At 41.2% G+C, this 23,923-nt stretch overlaps 1 protein-coding gene across 2 annotated transcripts in view; it reads right to left on the bottom strand.

Annotated features, from left to right (window-relative positions):
- Window positions 1-23,923, bottom strand: part of EFCAB11 (EF-hand calcium binding domain 11) — a 53,218-nt gene that overhangs the window by 6,353 nt on the left and 22,942 nt on the right. For both annotated transcript variants that reach the window (XM_072116687.1, XM_072116688.1), the window contains exons 2-5: window positions 23,551-23,646; window positions 21,153-21,195; window positions 17,044-17,145; window positions 15,531-15,621 (exon numbers count right to left, since the gene is read on the bottom strand). In XM_072116687.1, coding sequence (XP_071972788.1) covers window positions 15,531-15,621; window positions 17,044-17,145; window positions 21,153-21,195; window positions 23,551-23,646 — 332 coding nt within the window. The remainder of the gene's footprint in view (window positions 1-15,530; window positions 15,622-17,043; window positions 17,146-21,152; window positions 21,196-23,550; window positions 23,647-23,923) is intronic.

Raw genomic sequence — 23,923 nt, 5'->3', positions numbered from 1 at the left:
AGCAGGATGTTTCATAATATACTTTGCTGAATAGGAGCCACTTCAGCAGCAGAGATGTAAAGAAAGAAGCAGGGAGAGTCTGCACACAGTACAAAAGTAAGTAGCAAGACCTCTGAATCACTTGATGAACATTCAGGGATTATCTATGAGGCAGTAAAGGCACATGGGCAAATTATGTATAAAAAGTGGCCAACCCTTTTAAAGTAGTGGCTCACACTTTTTTTCTGTACTGACAGTTTGTTGTAGCAGGCCAAATTAAAAGGTAAAGCAACAGTGGGTATAGCTTAGAAGCGATTGTTTTTTCCTGTTCTTAAGGTACAGAATTCTCAATATTTCCTGTTCTGAACAGAAAAGCGTAGCAAAATTGATCAGTTTATTGACAGATGTACAGGTGTCTAACGTATAATGAAGAAGTGATTTTAGCAAAAAAACAAACTTTGAATAGTTTTTATTCAAAGGTAGTAGACAAACTAATAAGGCCTTGATCACACAACATTTACAGAGTAATGGACACCGCTCGTGTTGTGGTGTGAACATTGCTGAACATTGAGGAAGAAGCGGTAACGTGAACCCACTAGATGTTTATAACTGGGACACTCAGGATACCCGGATTTTGCTTAAAGGTGTTTTCCCACGAAGACAAGTTTCTTAAATGTACTTACGATAACAAAAGAACACATTCGCTAATTCAACGTTATTAACAAAAATACAGCATTTTACAGATATAATTCCTGGTGTCCACAATTTCAGTTAGGCCTAGACACGACCCTGTAACTTCTGACTTGGGGTCGGTCTGCCATCTTGGCTTTCTGTGTGAGGCTGTGCAGCTGAGATTTTTGTCTCTCTCTGATCCCTGCACTCTGGCCCCGTCCACTGCATTCCAGAGCTGACAGTGTGTAATAGGCATCTCATGGATCTCATCATCTCTCATCTGTCTCATCTCTCTGTGTCAGATACAAGTACAATGTCAGAAACTAAGTGTGTATAAATCTTGTACCCTGATAATCTAACCACATTTTCAGCTCACAGAACTAGATGGACCATAATGTGTCTGCTTAGAGACTTCTTGCCCACACTCTGGATTCTTACACTGACCATCACTAGGAGCTAAAACAGCAATAAAACTGATTAAAATTTATCAGATGAAGACTGGGAGGGGGGCGCGGCCTAGAAGTCTCACACCTCGGTATCACCGGCAGCCAATAATACACTAATTCAGTTGTTTATAATCCATCAATGCTATACAACTCCACTCAGATTGTTCCATATGCATAGATTGCCGAACTCAAGATGTGGACTTAACTTTACATACTACAGTTATAACTGGGTGTGGGCACCCTTCCTGCACTCCTCCGTGCACTGTCGACAGGAGGGATTCCTTAATCTCCAGATGTAGGATGGCTGGTTACCTTGTTGCCTAACCAATGTTACTACTTTTTCTTTAACTCCATTTCTCTCTTGACACCACTCGACCAGGTTGGTTACTGTTCTATGTATATGTTGGGGAGGGGTTTACTAGATCGCTGCTTTTGTACAGACATTATCACACATGACAAATAATTGCATAAAGATATATGTTGCTATCTCTGATATGAGCTAATGCTCCTTGTTTTGTAATGCTGTACCGTTTCATTTCTGTGCCAATAAAATTGTGATTTAAAAAAAAAGAAAGTAAAATTGTAAAGCAAGGGGGTTAAAATGATCAATATTCTGTAAGGAATTGAGATTTGTGAATTTTCTTTCGTGGGAAAACCCCTTTAACTATAAAAAGTATAATGTATTTTGTAGCCATCAATTCCCTTGTTGGATTAAAAGTGAATCTGTTTCCAGAAAGGATCGTAACGAGTTTGCTTTTATTCACCCAACAAATCTGAAATGAAGTAAAACAGATTAAGCATTGCCGCGCCATTCTCTCTAATGTTCATTTTTCACCGTGAAATTATTTTGCCAAATATGTTTGCAAATATTGTAAACACAAGAGAGAGTGCACTCAGCCATCCAGCAGAGACTTTATATTAATTCTACCAGCTTTTTGTGATTCTTTGATTTTTCTTTATACCAGAAACAGTGGCAGTGCTGGATGAGCGGTGCCTCTGATCTTCCGGGTCCGATGTTGTCCTTAATGAAAAAGTTTGTACTTGGTAATAAGTTAATGTGGTCAATTAAAATCTATGGGGGGGATCTCTAACGTATTGTGAGAAGCGACACACTCCCACATAACATAACATGGTCATGCTTTATGCTCTGGTATCACAGCACTGTACTTTTTTCTTTGCATATAGCAGTCAGATTATAAACAATCACTTTCTATATGTCATTTAAAGATTTAAAGAGTGCTATGGGTGAGGAAGTTCCTAAGAAGGTGATCACTCACCTTTCAACTTTAGAGATGAGCTTCCATGCAGGCGAAGCTTCACAAAGGAAATATAGGAAAAGTATTTACCAACCATCCATTTTGCCATGGGAGTCTTTAATGGGAATTTGTCACCAGGCAACCTTTTTGAGCCTCCTCCATGTCTCTGCAGACAATAAACAGCATAACTCTTTTTATAAAACTTCTGTCATTAGTGGTTAACAATAACTGATATTAAAGTTTACCTGGCTCACTGCCAGCTTGTGTCCTGTGTCCCTGCGGAGTGTTCAGCACGGAGAAGAGTTCCCCTTCCTCCCTATCTCCTTTGCCAAGATGCTCTTCTGTGAGTTGAGGAAAAAAACTCTCCTCCACCCAGTCAGTCCTTGCCCCACATTTTTTTTTAAACTCACATATGAGCATTTTGGCAAAAGAAATAAGGAGGATCTTCTCCGTGTTGAACAAGGAACACAGGTCACAAGCTGGCAGAGAGCCAGGTAAACTTTAATATAGGAAGAGGAGATTCTGTGGATCCAGCACTCGTAGTCAGTAGATTAAAATGGCATATACTTTATTGGTTTCCAAAAATCATAAAAGAATTTTTCTTTGCGGAAAAGTCATGGAATGCACAGGGAGTGCTATATGAACATAATAGTGCCTGTTAAAAAATGCATAGTAGCGGACCTACGCGTTTCGGGCGTAACCTTGCTTGTTGCCCTTATTCATGGTCTGACTTTAATATAAGTTATTGTTTTAACCAATAATGACAGTTTGAGGTTTTATAAAAACAGTTTGGGGATATGCTATTTATTGTCTGCAGGGACATGGAGGACAATTGGGGTTTCTGGTGACAGGTTCCTTTTAAATATTTAACTTATCTGCACATATTGCAGAATCAAAATTGGTGGATAATGCCACAATTTTGCTTCGGCATTGTAAATGTAGATGTCCGCACTGCCATCCGCAGTCTTCAGCCAAGTGTCTGTGATTTTCTGTGGATCAAACATTTTTTCCACAATGCATGTATGGGATTGTCATTAATCCTATACTCTGCAATGCTACTGTATTACGCAATGGATTATTGTGCAGAAAATCCACAGGAAATAAGTATGTGTGCACGTACCCTTTTGGTATATGTACATGAGAGGTTAAGATAATGGCAAAGCCTATTTTTGACTGCATAGAGTTAACAATACATATTTGTATTTATTTAGTTAAATATTGCATCCCCCAGTAAACCAGTCATAAGGCAAAGCCACTGCAGAGAACAATTACACATTGAAGTATCTCTCCAGTTTAAAAAACAGGCAGCAGAAAGAAATCCCGAATGCAGGGAACAGGTGCAGAAGTGCCATCCACATAATGCTGTACTGTACAGGGTCCTGTGAGTGGGGATCAAATCATTTCAAAGCACTTTCACAGGTAAGTGTCTAGAAGCATCTTAAAGTGATTATATGCTGGAGATAATAGGACAGAGAGGCTAATCATATAATCCTCTAAGAAGTGAGATCCTGAAGATCTGAGCCTGGCATACCCACACAGCCAGGGAAAGATGGCTGGGAATTCCTAAACACAAAGCAAGAGCTTGGCAATTCCTGGTAACTACACCTCACACTTGTAATGGACACTATATGGCTATGATACAAGAGTAACATTTGAGGCCTCACTGCAAAGTATGGAAGTATATGGTAACAGTAATTATAGATCATGGGAACATCTGGCAACCAGTATTTATCATGCCACAATGTTCAGCTTCTGCAGGGGCAAAGCAACAACCATAATGGCTGGCAGATACTGTGCCATCAGGAATGGTCACCTAGTTTTTACTTTAGGGCGACACTGCACCACTTCATTCAAAGAGTACTTCAAAAGTGGAGAGGCTTAGAAGTGGGTGTAAAGTATATAGTGTCACTCAGCAAAGGATAACTATCTCACCGCGCCCATCTGTGCTAATATAATGTAACACTAGCAAATGTCCATGATGTATCTGTATGGGCCATTTTGCAAGACACAGATGGAATAAAAAGTGCAAAGATGTTCAGGTATATATCACGTCTGTGCTATTGATCAGCCACTGAGAGACATCTGCTATAACATTCACACATCTATTGCGTTACTTAACCATTTCAGAGCACAGATTAAGGTATTCAAGGTTCTGATGGTTTCACTCTCCATTCCCAACTGGTTCTCAACTCTCTACATCTTTGCTCGTTTCACTGCATCTTTGCATTAAGAGGCTGATGAGCTGCTGACTTATGATAGGGTTTATCACAATGCATCAGTCAGGGCACAACGATCTATAAATTTCTCTGCCACAATTTCATAACTCAGGGTCCATAGCCAAGTGTTTCATACAATTAAATCAAAATAAATGCTCTAATTTTCTTGGTGCTTCAGGAAAATGCCTCGAGGCTGTATCTGTATTCTTGCCTCAACTAAAAAGCTTCCAAAACTCCAAAATAAGAGCTGCAGAAGAGTCCAGAACCGTATTCCTCCCAAAGGGTCACAGTAAGAATGCTCCCACTGCTCCAGAACTGGTGGTTTTTCTCTTCTCTTAGCAGTGAGAATGGGGACTTCAGAGTAACGTTATGTCCCTTTTGAAGGAGAATACATACTACACCCCTTGGGGAGACAGATCTTGCATGCTATATGTACTTCAGCTCTCGGTGGTCCAGATCTGCGCACAATGCTGCCACTACTAAACAGTGGAGCTTTAGTTCCTACTGAACATCTACATCTATTACAGCATCTTACAAGTGCCTGGGGTGGAGTTAATGTGTAACGCACAGTCTGCACTTCTCCCATGTTTCCAGATGTGACGGGAGGACAGCTATGTTAGCTGTCTGCTAGTGGCTGCACAGGCTCCAGGCACCTCCTGTGGGGAATCTCCCGCCAGCTATCGCTCCACTAGACTGCATTGTTTCCCAGTGTTCAGCAAGTCAGATTAATTACACAGCTCATTTTGTTTGTTTCTCTGTTACTGAATACAAGAGGCGCTGTATCTCATATGGATAAGACCGCTTGACAATGCCGCCTTTAGAAGCCGCACACATATTAAGTAATTGACTTCTCTCCCAGGGACCAATTATAAATCCAGAGGGAGAATGGCTCCTAATCAAGCGAAGCTTAACACATCCACTGCTGGAAATTATATGGGATGAGCCGAGCAAGTGGTTAAAAGCAGGTAAACAGAAATGCAATTCAAGCAGTGTGAATACAAGTTTAGTTACATGTCAAAACTGTTAAGCTACTCACTATTATGCTAGAGGAGTCACTGGTGGGTGACTTGTCACCACATTGTCCAATTTCTTTTACTACTTGTTGAGACCGAGAGAAACAAGTCTCAAAAAGTAAATGACCAGACAACGTGTTGATAGATTATCCCCACTGTGTGTATACATTACTTATCCGGTACTGACCTTGTATTCTAATCCAGAGAATCACTCAATGTTCTACTGCAGGAATCACTGTATACATGCATTACATTACTTATCCTGTACTGATCCAGAGTTACATCCTGTATTATACTACATAGCTGCACTCACTATTGCTCAAGTGGCATCACTGTGTGTATATATACACACATTACTTTTACTGCATTGATCCTCGTGTATTATACTCCAGGGCTCACAATTCTGCTGGTGGAGTCACGGGAAAGGGGAGGGCAATGTATCAATCTGTGTATGCCAGCAAACTGGAGTAATGTGCACCTGAAATGCTGAGCACATCTATTAATGGTTTTAAACCATTTTTAGGTGGCATTCAGACAAACGTATTCAGTACGTACGCCGCGATGGAGGGGGCGAGGAATGACCAATCCCCTCCCAAAGAGATGAGTGGCGTACGGTGACATGTCCTATCTTTTTCCCATGTACAGAGCAGTAAAGCCGTATAGCTCCATGTGGCCATTGCTGTCTATGGGGGGTGTTCCGTATGTGGGGCCGCAAGCTTATACCCGTACATATGTCTACCATACTACACCAAAAGTGTGGACAAATGTTTGACTGGGTCCATATGTCACCATATGTCTACCATATGTTCGTGTGAATGTAGCCGTAGGCCGTTTTCTGACTCGTCCTAAGTAACTAGGGGCAGGGCCGTACAGAAAATAACCGGTGCACTAGAAATTTCAGTCCCTGCGCTAGAATAGTCAATATTGTGGTACAGCATCTGACCAACTAGAACAACCAACTAATAGAAGGTGCAAAGTACAACTCTCAAGTCTTATACTGCACCAGATACATTAAAGACCGACACATTAATACATCTCCCCCACTGTGTAGATACATTACTTATCCTGTAGTAATCCTGCATTACATGCTGCATTATACTGCAGAGCGGTGCTCAATATTCTGCTAGTACAGAATGTACAGTAATTTATGATCTCCATGTACATACTAATTTTTCCAAAATACTTTGTAGATCTACAGGTGTACAATAACATACATATAGATATATAAATGAAATAATTTGAATGTATATTAAAGGCAGTTGTTTACTAGATATTTTTGACCCGCTGGTATATTTCATAGATCTACATTCATTAGGGTTTCTGAGCTGGAATCTCCAAACATTCCAGGTCCACTCACAAATTAGCGATATTGGCTATGATGATTTCAATTCCTCAAACTGAAGTATTGCACCATTATAATAGCTGCTGCAACCTCCTCGGACGTAAAATATCCAATCTCTAGGAAAGTTTCCTTCTCTCAGCAAGTTGCAGATTTTGCTTGCTGCACACACTCAGCACGTGAGAGATTGTGCCTTGGAGGCTTTGCGCAGTCCATCCGCTGACACATTTCAAGCCATATGGCAGAGTTTTTTTCCAATTTTTTTTTAGAAACATATTTTGTTTGGTTGTCAGAAAGCTGAGAATATGAAGTGTTGCAGTTTATTTGCTTCACACGTTAGCAGTTGATGATTCAATGATCCCTGTTGGGGGTGGGGGATCTTTTCTCAATGTTGTAAGGAAAACAAAATTTAATAAAAAACAAAAAATAGTGCAACTGCCAACTATAATAATATGACTAGCTTTTCACTCTGCTAAACCTGTTCCTTACACTGTACGGAAGAGATGCAAACACATGAAAATAGCACTGTCTACAGTTGGGAATCTATTCCTTCTGGAATGGATAAACTGGTTTGGCTTCAATCCTGTATCATGTCATTAGGCTTCCTGAAAGTCATGCTTGATATTAATATTGATATTTTCCTTCGCCCTTCCTAGAAAATGTCCAGCATAAATTGTTACAATTCATTTACTGTAGTATGTGCTGACTATTATTTTCATCACAATTTAGGAAAAATTATGGAATGTCCTATAAATGTCTGTTCTATTCCTGATCTAAGAATGTAGACTTTTACTTGAGATACGTGAGGATAAACTTTTTGCTCAGTAGTAAAGCTCCCCCTACAGATCTACGGGGAAGTGATATCTGCACTTATCTTAGAACTGCTAGAGATTGCTATGCCATTAACCCTTTATCGACCAGGCCCTTTTTTGTTTTTGCAATTCCATTTTTCACTCCCCACCTTCAAAAAGCTATAACTTTTCCATGTAGAGAGCTGTGTGAGGGCTTGTTTTCATCGTAACAAATTGTACTTCATAGTGACGGTATTTAATTTTCCATGCAGTATACTGGGAAACAGGGAAAAAATGCTGTGAAATTGGTGAAAAAACGCATTTTCACTGTTTTCTTGTGGGCTTGTATTTTATTCTTTGGGTTGGTGCAATCACAGGGATACCCAATCTGTATAGTTTTTTTAATACGTTTCAATGCTACCATTTTAACCCCTAATCACCAACGCTTGTTTTCAGCTTAGTGACCATACTTGATTTTTAGAATCTGACATGTGTCACAATAGTTATAACTGCGGAATGCTTTAACATATCTAGGTGATTTTGTTTTCTACTGACACACTGTACTTCACGTTAGTTGTGAAATTTAAGTGATATGTTTTGTTTCATTCTGAAAAAAATTTAAAATTTGGCAAAAGTTTGTAAAAATTCTTCATTTTCAAGGTTTGAAATATTCTGCTTTCCAGACAGGAAGTAAAACTACCCAAAAAGCTTGATAACTCACATTTACGGAATGTCTGCTTTGTTTTGGGATGATATTTTATGCGTCCTTTCATTTTTCTAGGATGTTATAAGGCTTATTAGAACTTACCGTATATACTCGAGTATAAGCCGACCCGAGTATAAGCCGAGACCCCTATTTTTACCACAGAAAACTGGGTAAACATATTGACTCGAGTATAAACCGAGGGTGTAGTATACAGCCAGCCCCATGTATTATACAGCCAACCAGCCCACATGTAGTATACAGCCTGCCCCCACGTAGCATACAGCCTGCCCCCACGTAGAATACAGCCTGCCCCCACGTAGCATACAGCCTGCCCCCACGTAGCATACAGCCTGCCCCCACATAGCATACAGCCTGCCCCCATGTAGCATACAGCCTGCCCCCATGTAGCATACAGCCTGCCCCCATATAGCATACAGCCTGCCCCTGTGTAGCATACAGATAAAAAAATAAACTTAATACTCACCCTCCGTTGTCCCAGATGTTCGTCGCGGCTCCTGACGGCTTCCGATCCCCATCGCGGCTCCCGGTGGCTTCTTCACTCCTCTATCTTCTCTGGCTGGGAGATCACGCCGGCTGTCGCACGCTGTGATGCGACGTTGTCGCCGCTGATGACGTCATCAGTGGCGACAGCTCTGCATCACAGTGTGCGACGGCCGGCAGATCGCATGGACGCAACTCTGCCGGCTAGAGAAGATAGAAGACAGAAGAGGAGACACGGGGAGCCGCGACAGAGATCAGGAGCCGCGATGAACATCGGTGACACCGGAGGGTGAGTATTATTTTTTTTTTTAAATCATTGACTCATGTATAAGCCGAGGCGAGGTTTTTCAGCACATTTTTTGTGCTGAAAAACTCGGCTTATACACGAGTATATACGGTAATTTAATTTATTGTACAGATTAATACGGACGCGGTGATACCAAATATGTATGTTTTTTTTGTGTTTTATATACATTTATTTGAATTTTATATGTAACTGGGGGAATTATGGGACTTTTTAAAATTTATTTAATTATTATTATTATAAAAAGTTTGTTCAAGCCCTTACACTGCAATACACTTGTGCATGCTCAGTTACTTACAACCAGGTCCTGCCAGGAGGACACCGCTTGACACCGGCACCTGCAGGATCCGATGTCCCGAAACTTTCTTCTGACGCACCGCAGTAGGAAGGTGTTGTGTCAGAAGAAGTACCTTTAGTGAATGCCGTAAAAAGGCGATATGGCGGTCATTAAAGGGTTAAGGACTGTACAGCCTTTTGATCCCTTTTTATTGATTTTTTTTAAAAAGTGGCATTCGACTTTGAGTGCTATTTTGCGTTACGGGCTTAAACACCGGGGAAAAAAAAGTTATTATATTTTGATAGATTGGACATTTTAGGACACGGCGATACCTAACATGTTTATGATTTTTACTTTTTATTTATAGTTATATCACTTCTAGGGAAAAGGGGGTTATTTGAATTTTTATGTTTTTAAATTACTACATTACTACAGTATGGCAGTATATGGGGATTTACCTCCTCATTCATTCCAATGTGCAAATCACACATTGTAATGAAAGGGTTAAATTCAGACAGCCTTGGGTCTTCGTATGACAACCACCATCTTTTTGAAGCTGCCGCAGCTTTGCCTGCGGTGATGGCAGTGCTAGCACCAATCGCGGGTGTTACTGGTGAGTGTTTGCTGCAATGTGCAGCAAACACCCTCGGGATATGGAGAAGGCTCAGCCTGTAAGCCCTCTTTAAACATTGCCAGGTGACATGTGACGTAAATTTGGGAAAGCCATATAATGATGTCTTTGGAAGCTTCTGAAACACACGGCTTCTTTGTAAAATAATATGATGGGAAAGTCCAAAGAAATTAGCCAAGATATCAGAAAGCGCATAGTGAACTTGCAGAAATCTGGTTCATTCTTGGGTGTGATTCCCAGTTACCGTCAGGTGCCTAGTTCATATGTGTAAACAATAATATGCAAGCACAAACAAGATGGGAATGTCCAGCCATCATACCATCCAGGAAGGAGGTGGTCCGAAATGTGCATCAATCCAAGAACAAAAACCAAAGACTTTGTGAAGATGCTGGCTGAAGCTGGTAAAAGAGAGTCATTATTCATAGTGAAACGAATCCTGTATTATAAGGGGCTGAAAGGAAGAAGCCATTACTCTAAAATAAATATAAAAAAGACAGATTTAATTTGATAAACTAAAATCTAACTGTTTTGTCATAATGACCATTGTTATGCTTGGAGGAAAAAAGGAGAAACTTGAAAACCACCATCCCAATTGTGACAAATGGGGGTCAGCGTCATGTTATGGAGATGTTTTTGCTGCAAAATAGATGGCATCATGAAGAAAGAACATTAAAGGACATATACCATCAGATTTACTTTTAAAAACTAAGGCATCTATAAATGTTGTATGAGCAGACGCACGGAGGAGAGAAAAACCTGCGCCAGTGATTAATTGTCTGGTGATGAAAGACTGGGAAGACAGCTGCTTAAGCTGGAGCAACAAAGGAAAAAGAAAATCGTCTGACGGAATCACCAGAGGTGAAGCGATGCCGCTCTGTGTATGTGGTTTCTAAGGTAACCAGCGCTGGGAGATGAACGCCGGAGATTCATTCGGCTCTGTAGTACAGGTTCATAAATCTAACTTGCAGAGGGAGCGCGGTATCAGCGCGCCTCCATTGTCGAAAAGCTGCGCGTCGTTTGGCTTCTGCTTCTAATTACAGCAGAGCGCCACAAAACAATGAGGTTGTTATTAGCGGACAATGAAGTGAAATAATTGGAGGCGCACCTGGCATCTGACCCCCGTGTTTATCTAATGCAGTGCAGAAGCTGCCGGGGTGGACGGAAAGGAGATAATACTAGGCAATAATGGCACAATAAAATGCAGGGCGCGCTGCCTCCTGAGCATGCTAATCAACTGGCAATAAAAAGCACCATCTCCAGTTTGGCGAGTCGTGTTTATTACATCCTGGCTGAATGGGATGTGTCTACTGGAATTTGGCCGCTTCTCTGGGGCTTAGATTTAGTCATTACCTCAGGGTTATTTTTATCATGCAGGAGGTCTGGAATGGAGTGCACTTGGGTTCTGGAGGCTTCACACCTCCTCCTGTGTTGTCTGTCTGGGTTCAGAATTCCGCAGCAACTGGTATAATGGGCTGGCTGCTATCTCAGCTGCAAGTTACAAGTGATAAACGCGAGAGGAGAGACTAGAATGTTAAAGAGAGCTTGTCGCTACAGATGTAACTGCATATAATGGAGGCAACTCTATCTTACTCCATAAATCACCCCTAAATGCTATTCTTATTGTCAGCGCTGCAGCTATATTCACTGAGCCAGGGTACATAGGAAATATTGCTTCTCCATTACATAAGTATTACACATATTATGTCTTACACCTAATCTTCCTCACAGGACCTTCAGTTTCATTCTATAACCATCCAGTCTTCCCACAACTGTATCCAGGACTTCTCTGATGCATCTCCCATACTCTGGAACACTACCAAAATGTTCCCCACCTTCCAAACCTTCAGGATACAATACACCCTCACCTTGTCTCCATCTGCCCCCCTCCCCCCATATAGATTGTGAGTCCTCACGGGTTCATGTCCCCCTTCCACTAGTCTCCTGTATTTGCATTTGTTTTGTCTTAATGTAATGTATGTGAACCCCTTACTGACTGTACAGCACCATGGAATAAATGCTGCTCTATAAATAAACAATAACACATATGTCTAACATTTCTGTCACAACATATGCAGGTATGAGGGAGGGGGTGCCTCACATTGGTCGCCAGAGCCGAGTGCGAGAGTCATTTCATGTGTTCTTTGCCAGGCAAATAAAGGTTCAGAAGCCACATCATTCTCTATCATTAACAGCCAATTCCTGTCCTTGTGATCCGGCTCATCATTGAACAAACCGTAATAGTCTAAGTATACATGTGACATTAGTTGTGGGTAGTAGCTGGAAGGCAACTCCTAAAAGTGAACTAACTGCATTTAATACAAGTAAACGGCAAAAAAACGTTTGCACATAATATACATTACAGTTTGTCACTGCTCTATTTACTTAGTATAGAACTTTCTACTTCCATAACATTGGAAAAAATTTCAGCTGGCTTTGGTCATCACTAGGGTGATGATACTAATGCAGTGGTAGAATACATTGGGGGAAATGGTTTCCGAATAGTGTAGAGTAGAACTAGATCAGTCCAGATTAGTCGCTGTGTCTGATGCTGGAGGATTAATCTGGAGCAGTATAACGCTGCATTCACATCTCATTTTTTGCTATACAGGCAGTCCCCGGGTTACGTAGGTTCCATAGGTTTGTTCTTAAGTTGAATTTGTATGTAAGTTGGAACTGTATATTTTATAATTGTAGTTCCATGCAAATTTTTTTTTCCCCCAGTGACAATTGGCAGTTACAATTTTTTTGCTGAAATGGGACCAAGGATTATCAATAAAGCTTCATTACAGACAACTTACATCTGATCATTGCAGCCCTGGACTATAGTAAAGAATCCAGAGAGCTTCACTAGAGGTCACAGTGGGCAGAAGGGTCGTCTGTAACTGACATAAGTAGGGGACCGCATGTATGTTGTAAGGACACATTGGGTGAATTCCCGACGTGTCCTTACAACATACGGCACAGACATATCCCACCGTATGATTATACATTGGACTCCTCCTGCCCCTGAATGCGATTACCATAGTCACAGTGCCTGGATCTATGAGTAAATGGCCCTGGATTATCATGATGAATTTCTGAAAGCAGACCCTTGCCTCCTCCAACCTGTAGATCTACTTCCTATGCAGCAAGTCCCCAATTTAACAGCCAATTATAATACAGTCATGAGTCCTCAAAGATGTCATATTACTGGCCCAAGTCTCCTGCACTCTAAGAAACTGAAATGATTGGCTCTTTATTAATTTTTTTTTTGTTTCCATAAATCAGTGTTTTTCAGTCTTTTTCTTATTTTTGCTATGTTTCTTGTGAAAAATAAATATACTAGTTTTGTGTGGATATAAAGTTAAAGCTTCACATGAGCTGCAAACATATGTAGCTTAACCCCTTAGTGACCAAGCTCATTTGCGCCTTGAAGACCAAGGCCTATGGCTCAATACCAGCATGTAATAAGGTAACAAGGCTTTAACTTACCCAATTGTTTTTGAGCTTGTTTTTCCGGGACATTTTGTACTTCAAGTTGATGGATGGATGGTCACTATGGTATACATACACTCACCGGCCAATTTATTAGGTACACCATGCTAGTAACGGGTTGGACCCCCTTTTGCCTTCAGAACTGCCTCAATTCTTCGTGGCATAGATTCAACAAGGTGCTGGAAGCATTCCTCAGAGATTTTGGTCCATATTGACATGATGGCATCACACAGTTGCCGCAGATTTGTCGGCTGCACATCCATGATGCAAATATCCCGTTCCACCACATCCCAAAGATGCTCTATTGGATTGAGATCTGGTGACTGTGGAGGCCATTTGAGTACAGTGACCTCATTGTCATGTTCAAGAAACCAGTCTGAGATGATTCCAGCTTTATGACATGGCGCATTATCCTGCTGAAAGTAGCCATCAGATGTTGGGTACATTGTGGTCATAAAGGGATGGACATGGTCAGCAACAATACTCAGGTAGGCTGTGGCATTGCAACGATGCTCAATTGGTACCAAGGGGCCCAAAGAGTGCCAAGAAAATATTCCCCACACCATGACACCATCACCACCAGCCTGAACCATTGATACAAGGCAGGATGGGTCCATGCTTTCATGTTGTTTACGCCAAATTCTGACCCTACCATCCGAATGTCGCAGCAGAAATCCAGACACATCAGACCAGGCAACGTTTTTCCAATCTTCTACAGTCCAATTTCGATGAACTTGTGCAAATTATAGCCTCAGTTTCCTGTTCTTAGCTGAAAGGAGTGGCACCCGGTGTGGTCTTCTGCTGCTGTAGCCCATCTGCCTCAAAGTTCGACGTACTGTGTGTTCAGAGATGCTCTTCTGCCTACCTTGGTTGTAACGGGTGGCGATTTGAGTCACTGTTGCCTTTCTATCAGCTCGAACCGGTCTGCCCATTCTCCTCTGACCTCTGGCATCAACAAGGCATTTCCGCCCACAGAACTGCCGCTCACTGGATGTTTTTTCTTTTTCGGACCATTCTCTGTAAACCCTAGAGATGGTTGTGCGTGAAAATCCCAGTAGATCAGCAGTTTCTGAAATACTCAGACCAGCCCTTCTGGCACTAACAACCATGCCACGTTCAAAGGCACTCAAATCACCTTTCTTCCCCATACTGATGCTCGGTTTGAACTGCAGGAGATTGTCTTGACCATGTCTACATGCCTAAATGCACTGAGTTGCCGCCATGTGATTGGCTGATTAGAAATTAAGTGTTAATGAGCAGTTGGACAGGTGTACCTAATAAAGTGGCCGGTGAGTGTATACATACATACATACATATATATATATATATATATATATATATATATATATATATATATATATATATTATTATATTATATTATAGCTTCAACGACATGTCACTGCAAGGTGAAATTTACCTGTGTAGCTATGTTAATATGTGGCAATACAACAGCTGAAAATATTAATGCATCTGTAAACACAAATGTTAACAGCACTGTAATTAGGCAAATTCCCTCTACTAAGAGGTTGTATTGAGTTTAAAAACGCAATGTAAACGTCATGGGTGAATGCAGTCTGTGGGCATTTGGGCTACAAGACCTTGGTCTTGAAAGGGTTAACCATTTCAGAAATTACACTTTTAAATAATACCCAAATATCTCATCTTCACATATGAAAAATCTTATCTTCATGACAAAATGTGCAAATTGTGCCAATTTCATTGTCTGCATTGTAACACAAGGACTTCCTTGGGTTCTGCCGATCCAAACACTATGGTTCTGAGTTTCGTATGGGACCTAAAATACAGCTGGCTTTTGTTGTATGGGAACTAAAATAAATCTTTATCATCACCTTATAAAATCAGCCCAATGATACGGAATGTGGCATTAAAAGGATTTTTCAGTCTTAATTTTATATGGGCCTCACCTGAAAGCCTCGATAATCGTCTGCTCAGATAAATGGGGAATCACACGTTTAAAGGCACGTTTAAAATCGTCCAGGTTTAAAAATCCCCGGCCTGTGGACAGAATCAGACAATGTATAAAGGATCCAGTAAACCATTACATGACATTACAGAATAGACATAGCAAGGCTGGTGGATTGAATTTGAAGGACTTCTAGAACGTGCAACATAATTTGTTAATGTCCTATAATAGGCATAACACAGACCAGTGGTAGTAGAAAGAGGGTGTAACTAACTAAGTGCAGAAATAGAGTGTAATTTATCATGGGTACTTTGCCATGTTTCTAACAAGAAAAAGCTAATTTTGTAAATTTGAGTTTACAGTACAAGGCAAAATAATCCCCAGCCTTGAAAAATCTCCCACAATATCTGTTACTGTGGCTTCCCACTAAGTATCATCATTACATTTGTCAATTTTTGCAAACCATCCCATTTATCCAACCATTTGGTCTCTCCACATGATCATTGGGTTATAATTAAGGCATAAGATACTCCCTGTACATACAATAGTAGGTAACGATGTACTTGCAAAGGCAAATGAACATTTGGATCAAAATAAAACCATGAGTAAAAACATGAAGCAGTGTCCGAAACAGATCAGTCGTTTATAGATACAGCAGTATTCTAGTTGCAAGATACTGAATGCTGAATTCACCTGCTATAGTTCCTGTTCAAAATAAAACCATTACCCCCATTGTTGCCTGTCATTTCTACACCCGCACCGATAGGCTCCATTCACGCTAATGCGGTGAGAAAACTGGTCCTATTTTTAGGTGTATTTGTGGCCGGACGGATCGGCTTCTTATGGAGAGGAGAGGGGAGGGGTGAGCCACCCCTTCCTTCTCCACCCGGCTGTGTGCTTTGCCCAGGTTCCAGACCAGGTGTGCTCACAGTCATGTGAGAGAGGCATTATTAAAGGAAACCTTTCACCAGGGACCTCATTCTCACTAAAGACAGGTTACAGAAGCCCATTACAGCTGCATTACAAATCTGCCTTTCTGCTTTCTCTAATCATTTGCATTACAATATAATTTTGTGTTACCTTGCAGCCTGATAGAAACAACATGTGACGTGTCTGTGCTTCTCACTCCTCAGCTCTCAGCCCCCACCTTTGTGCTCTGCAAAGCTCCTCCTCCTTCACAGAGCTCACCGCCTGGTGAGCTAACATCAGTGGGGGAGGGAGGAGCTGTACAGGAGCATAAAGATGTAGGCAGCCTGCAGCTCAGACAAGTCACAAGTTGTTTTTTTTTTAAATGCATCCAAGCGAAAGCCCAACTCCTGGGTCTGCACAGAGGATTCTGTCAGGGTGCAAGGTAAGTTATAACACACAATTATATTGTAATGCAGATGCCTAGAGAAATCAGTAAGGCAGATGTGCAATGCAGGCTTTTACAACCTTTTTTAGTGAAGATGAGGCCCCTGGTGACAGGTTCCCTTTAAGAACCTGAGAACGAAAGAAAGATTATTTATACTTACAGTGTGTATCAAACACTGAAAATATCTGCCTCTGGTCTCCAAAGCTCAGCTGAGCGCTTCTCTTCAAGGCCATCAGCTTCACAAATTCATCAGGTCTCAGTCCTTTGGGGCAAAAAGATGACATTGCATGCTGTTACCCACAACTCACAGCTGTGAATTCTGAAGCATAACAGGTATGAGTAATCCAAATATTAAAGGACACCTGTCATCAGGTCTCTGTCACTATTTCTGTCACCTCTACCTGTTGGAGCAGCTCACAAGGATCCATCCCAGCCTTTATCTAGTCAATTCATACATTAATCATTATAAAATCATCTTTTCTTTATTATGTAAATGAGGCTGGTCACATGGTCAGAGGCAGTGATGTCACCCCTCTTACCCCTCCCCTCCCCCTGTTCATGTCTGTGTGTAATGTATAGTAAAGCATTACTAGTGTCTGTGCTTTATCTCCTGACATGCTCTCTGTCCTAATACATGTGAGAGACACAGACATCAGCTACACATAAATCTGACATGTTCTGCTATAACATGGCTGAATCCTGGAGCTGTTGTATCTCTCCTATACACAGGCTGCAGGGGGCGCCACCACCAGGAAGCACATGGAGGAGCCATTACACCATTATACCTCACATCATTATAGCTGCCAGTCAAGCACTGGGGGTGCGGCTGTGCCTCCCATTCATGAATAAGCTGGACAGCTTGAATATGATAATGACTCATTTGACCTGTCTCAGGTCATTTGCATACAGCTTTAGTACCCCATTGCTTAAGTTTACAGGCATTTATGTTTGCATAAATTGTTTGCATAATATTTTTATTATTTTGTTGATTGAGCTGATTTAGGGCTTATTTTTTGCGGGGAGAGTTGTACTTTTTATTAGTATCATGCAGGAGTATATGTGACTTTTTGATCACTTTTTCTGGTGTTTTTTGTTTGGTTGAATACGAAAAAAAAGCTACATTTTTGCTTTGTTTTTTTTAAGGAGTTCACCATACGGGTTCAGTAATGATTTTATTTTATTGTACGGGTTGATATGGAAGTGGCGATACCCTATATGTACTGCTAGTGTGGAGATTTTCAAGTTTTATTGTATTTGGGAGTTTCACACTATATATGGGGCATTTAGGGGACTTTTATTTTTTATATTAAAAATTTTATTTACGTTTATTTACACTTTGTTTTTGTCCCCGTCTGTGACTTGAACAAGTGATCATCTTATCACTTGTTCAAATTAATACACTGCCATACTGATGTATGATTTTATGGATTTTTGAATAAAGAAGAAAGATTTTTAAGCTAGCCTGGAGTGCCGATCTCTACCTTTTCCTGTTCTGCCAGTGTATTATAACAGTCGAATGCACAGGCTGACACCTGCACTGCTGGGTAAGACAGCTCTGGAGTCCGTCACCGGACCCTGGGGCTGCCATGGAGACAATCAGTGTACCCCGTCTCGGCGCGGGCGTGTCGGATCGCGACAGCCAGGATCGCCACTATAGTGATCTCGGCTGTTCATCACATACAGCCGGCCTCCTGCATGGATTGCACAGGCTCTGCTTCTGAGCCTATGCGATTCACATGACATTGGGGAACATCATGGTGACCCAAACGGAAGTTCACCATGACTTTCCCCAACGTCATGGTGGCTTGAGGGGTTAAAAGCTCAAATTTAAAGTACAACTGTAAAGTATAAAACCTTTTGCCTAGTTTTGCACCAAGCCTAAATAAGACATTCTCTAATTTATTTTATTTATCACCCCAGACACGTAAAAGAAGCCATCCCATAAGGTCAGTTCCTAAGACTGAAGCGTATAAATAATACGATAGAAGGTTTCGAATCACAAGCCAGGGAATTGAAAGAGAGATTGTTAAAAAGGGGATACCCAGAAAAAACCTTGAACCAGGCATACGATAAGGTGAAAAATAAGGACCAAAAGGAACTCCTGAGAACTAGAGATAGAAAAAAGGAGAGGGAAAGATTTACCTTCTCATTTGATTTCTCCCCCCTGGCAAACATCATTAAAAAAGCCATGAGAGATAATTGGCATTTGATAGGAAATGACAGGGACCTAGCCGAGGTAGCGCAGGGGGGACCCCTCATTAGTTTCCAGAGAGGCAGATCAATTAGATCTGAACTTGTTAATAGTGCCTTTAGTTCAAGGAAGAAAGGGAACTGGCTTGAGAGTAACCCACTCACAGGGAACTATAAATGTGGCCATTGTAAATGCTGCCCGTTCAACCTCAGTAGCAAGGTGGTGTCCTTTGGTGGTTTGAAAGTGCATGTGAAAAGTTTTATTAACTGCAAAACGAGTTATGTGGTGTACGTCCTGATCTGCAATTGCCGCAGGTTTTATATCGGTAAAACCATAAGAAACCTATACCTAAGGGTGAGAGAGCATATGGGGTCTATAAGGTCAGGGATAGGAGCCCCACGATTGATCCAACACATTAGGGAGGAACATGGGGGTGACGTGAATTCCATCAGGTTCGCAGGACTGGAAGTGGTCCCACCTCCGAAAAAAGGAGGGGACAGACAACGATTGTTATTACAGGTCGAGAGCAGATGGATCCTTCGATCAAATGCTATGGGTCCTATTGGACTGAATGACAAAATAGACATGGGGGTATTCCTATAACCCCTGGAAGATAGTGTTGCTCTCAGATGGCATAGGGCTCCACATAATAAGATAAGAGTTAGAGGAATAAAGTACATGTGTAACATTAAGATATTCGAAGATTTACACTGCGTTGTATGTGAAATGTTATCATAGTAGGTGCTTTTCACCTGTTTGTTTTTAATAGATGCCGTTATTTCAGGGTGTTGCAATGTAACTGCTTGTTTCGGGGCGTATTTCAGGCTATGCGTATGGCACACCTTAACTCGCTTTAGCGTGTGGGCTATATACCTCATTTCAATGTGCCGTGTGGTCTGCTCCCTAGTTCCAGACAGCGTCAACACAACCCCTGGACTCCCGCGATGTAGTGACGCCGTGCCTTGTTTCCAAGGAAACGGGTCACATGATCGGGGTAGAGAGAAAGGGGGAGGGAGACGAGTAGTCTGGTCATGTGACATACCCCACGTGGGGAATCCCGGAAAGGGCGGGGCCTCAGTCCGTTTTGGACGAATAGGCTGAGCGCCCACCGGGACCCACAGAAACGTGGAAGATGCGTCACTACATGACAGGTGCAGCAACCTAACACATAGAGGTAAGCCCAGCTGTTTGTAACTATGTAGGCGAATCGCCTCCTTGAGTTTAAGGTGCCATTGGCCTGCTATTGTATTACTGAGCGGTAAGACACGCCTTATGGAGGCGGAGTCTCTATGTGCGTTAGCATTTAAAACCCCACGGCTTTTAACCACTTCACAATTGGGGCCGGAAGAAGCGCAGTCTAGCGCGAAACGGCCGTCGCCCTCTCCTGGGTATTCAGCCTCCACTCCCTCCCTTGCACTTATGTTTGTGAGTATTAATACTTGATGTAATAAAAGAAGAATTTTAACCACATCTACAACCTGGTGAGTGCCATCCTTATTTTCTATTTCTGCATCTCCCGTATACTGGACTTCTTGTTCCCAACGAGAGGATTAGAGCACCACTGAAGATTTTAACCTCCATATATATGGAACCCATATACTCCTAAGCCCGTGGACTGTACCCCCTGTTTTCTTGTGATTAATAAGTGGTGCCATCATCGCTCTTGTACAGTATTGGTTATTCTCTAATTTATACTTATTACATATCTGCATTCGTTTGTCATTTAACTGGCTGGAACCTAGCAATACCTCATCCCACTCAGCTGTCATTGTGTGGGTTGGTTGCCATGTGATAACTATGTTAACATATTAAAGAATTCATTTTGTAAACACAATGTTAACAGCTATATAATCAGGCAAATCTCCTCTTCTCTGTTCTGATGTGTTTGAACATGCATGCGTTACTGCCATGTGTGAACGCACCCTTATATTAAAGGAGCAACACTAATTCTGTGCCCTGATTGGATGAGCGGTTTGTGCCCGTTCCCGTAAATGCCCTGAGTGCTATTGGCATCATTGCCCATAGCTGATGTCGCAACCAAAAAATCCTGCCCACTTCAGAAAAAGTTGAGAAGTTACCTCCAGTATTTGACAGGTCAGGCACCATTGTGTCCACTTCAATCTGGAAGACAAAAATAACCACAGTCCTGTATACCAGAAGCATGAATGACACACAAGTAGTCAGTACTTTTGCATTTTCAATATGTAACTAAACAAAACAACACTATCAGAGGATTACAAAGCATTTGAATAAGGGTCAACAGAAAGGTTAGTGGCTTATAGAAAAAAAAAGCACTTTAGGTCATGTATTTTTTACATGACCTGGAGTTACAAAAATTGTGCTGAAAAACTCGGCTTATACTCAAGTATATACGGTAATACAAGCAAGAAATTGATAGAATAAACAATCACTTACATGGTCTAATTAAAACTATGAATAAAGTTACTAAAAATTCAACAAAAGGAAAAAAAAAAAAAAAAAACTAAAACAGCATTGTCACCTCCATTACAACCTGGCTTATATGGGTAACACATAAAATTTAGCTCCCACATCAAATAAAGGTCAGGTACTGCTACAGTCTTTACTGTATCAAAGCTTAGGATCAGAAAAACGCATCACACATGGACCATGAGGTCTAAAAGACTTTAGAGCAGTGATGGCAAACCTTTTAGGCACCGAGTGCCCAAACTACAACCAAAACCCACATATTTTTTGCAAAGTGCCAATGCGCCAATTTAAGCAGTAACTTATTACTCCCTGCTCTGTCACAGGATTAAATTGTATAGGCCCCTGAGGACACGGAAGAAGCTTGGATTATCATTGTAGCTTCCTTCTAGGGTCCTGGGCAGCCTGGGACTGCAAGAGGTCATATCTGGCGAACTCTGTCCTGGGGTGATGGCAAGAGTGCCCATATAGAGGGCTCCGAGTGCCACCTCTGGCACCCGTGCCATAGGTTCGCCACCACTGCTTTAGAGGATGGGGACTCCATCCAATATCTGATGTAATATAAACAAGTAGGTGATTGCATGTAAGTGTGGTACAAAATAATTACATAACTTTAAAGAAATGTTGGCACTTCCACATACCAACCATATTTTTATTTATACCATACAACAAAACTGTCAAAAACAATGGCCAAAATGAAATATTTGAATCCTCCATCCAAATTTTCAGCCAAAACAAGCCACTACTTATGTCCACCAGTTATTGTTTGTGTCTACTTGTACTTATAACTACCATTTCAGATTGACTACCCATACCCTATAGAGACAAATCTGTTATGTGATCTTTTTTTATTCAATTACGGTCGCCAATGGCTCAGCATGCCATAATGGAGCAATGATTAATTTTAATTTACAGCAAACATACAGTAGTCTATCAACATAGGTTAAAACCAACACAATTGGGTACATACCTGTTATACATTTTTATATGCTGTAATCCATTTCATTTTATTTATTTTGTTCCATAAAAGTAATTTCCACTTGTTGATGCAAAGGGGAAGCGCCTCTTGTATTATATTACCGTATATACTCGAGTATAAGCCGACCCAAGTATAAGCCGAGGCCCCTAATTTTACCACAAACACCTGGTAAAACCTATATTTTTTTACTCGAGTATAAGCCGAGTTTGGGTTTTCAGCACATTTTTTTGTGCTAAAAAACTAGGCTTATACTTGAGTATATATGGTACTTTGTTAGTTTATAATGTGCACCTCATTGCTCAAGAAGCGCCCCACATTTTTATAAATTTGGAACAGATTTCATAACAATTACAAAACATCATATAAAAAAAATGGCTCCAAAAGTGGATATAGTAATAGTCAGCCCATATGGGTTTTCATATTGGTTTCTTTGAAGGGGGTGGGCTTTATAGATATTGTTTCAACTACGCTTTTACTGTCCAATACAGAGGGAATGGTCCCCGGCACATTTGTGGGGCTAACCAATGTCTGTACAGTCCATGTAAGCTGCCCAGATTCTCATAGGGCAGTGATGGCAAACCTTTTAGAGACCGAGTGCCCAAACTATGACAAAGACTCGCTTATTTATCGCAAAGTGCCAACACAGAAATGTAATTTGTGATTTACACTCCATTCTCTGTCACAGTTTTCATTGATACCAGCACCTGAGGACATCAATAAAGCAGAAAATAGTCCCAGGTAGAGCTGTCACTTAGCTCTGTGCAGAGCAAGTCCTGGTTTGTCTGGGACTGCAGGCAGATACCGGGAGTCATCTCTGGTGATGGCCTGAGTGCCAACAGAAAGGGCTCTGAGTGCCACCTCTGGCACCAGTGCCATAGGTTAGCCATCACTGTCATAGGGTATAAGAATCGAGTGAGGGACACTAGAACTACGGTAGAAACATCACAGCTAATATCTGTGACTCTCTGCTGACACCTTCTGGATAACAGTGGAAACACACAATGTGGATTATGCAGCATTTATAAAAAGTTCTACAGATCTGTACTAATTACCTTAGATGGTTTATACCCAAATAACATCACAATGGCCACCTTGAAGTCCTCTCTGCTGAGATAGCCCTTCTTCTTTTCATCACAGGCCTCGAACACCTGTACCAACAGTAAGTCACATATTCAAGAGTCATAAAGAGGAAACATTCCTAATGCACTATAAGGCCTCATGCACATCAAAAATAAAATGCATCAATTTTCCACTAAAATATGTACAAATCCATGCGTATAATAAGAAAATGTATTTTACTAAAAACAGCAATATGTTAATGCATGTTATGCATGTTAATATTAACCAGAATATGCAGCAAGGGGAATGTTAAATCCATGGTGTGTGCCAAACTATTACAGATATTTTATCTTACGCTTCCTTACA

Source organism: Engystomops pustulosus, chromosome 7 (genome assembly GCF_040894005.1).
Source record: "Engystomops pustulosus chromosome 7, aEngPut4.maternal, whole genome shotgun sequence".
In the NCBI taxonomy this organism is placed as follows: domain Eukaryota; kingdom Metazoa; phylum Chordata; class Amphibia; order Anura; family Leptodactylidae; genus Engystomops; species Engystomops pustulosus.
This window is presented reverse-complemented; position numbering and strand designations above follow the sequence as displayed.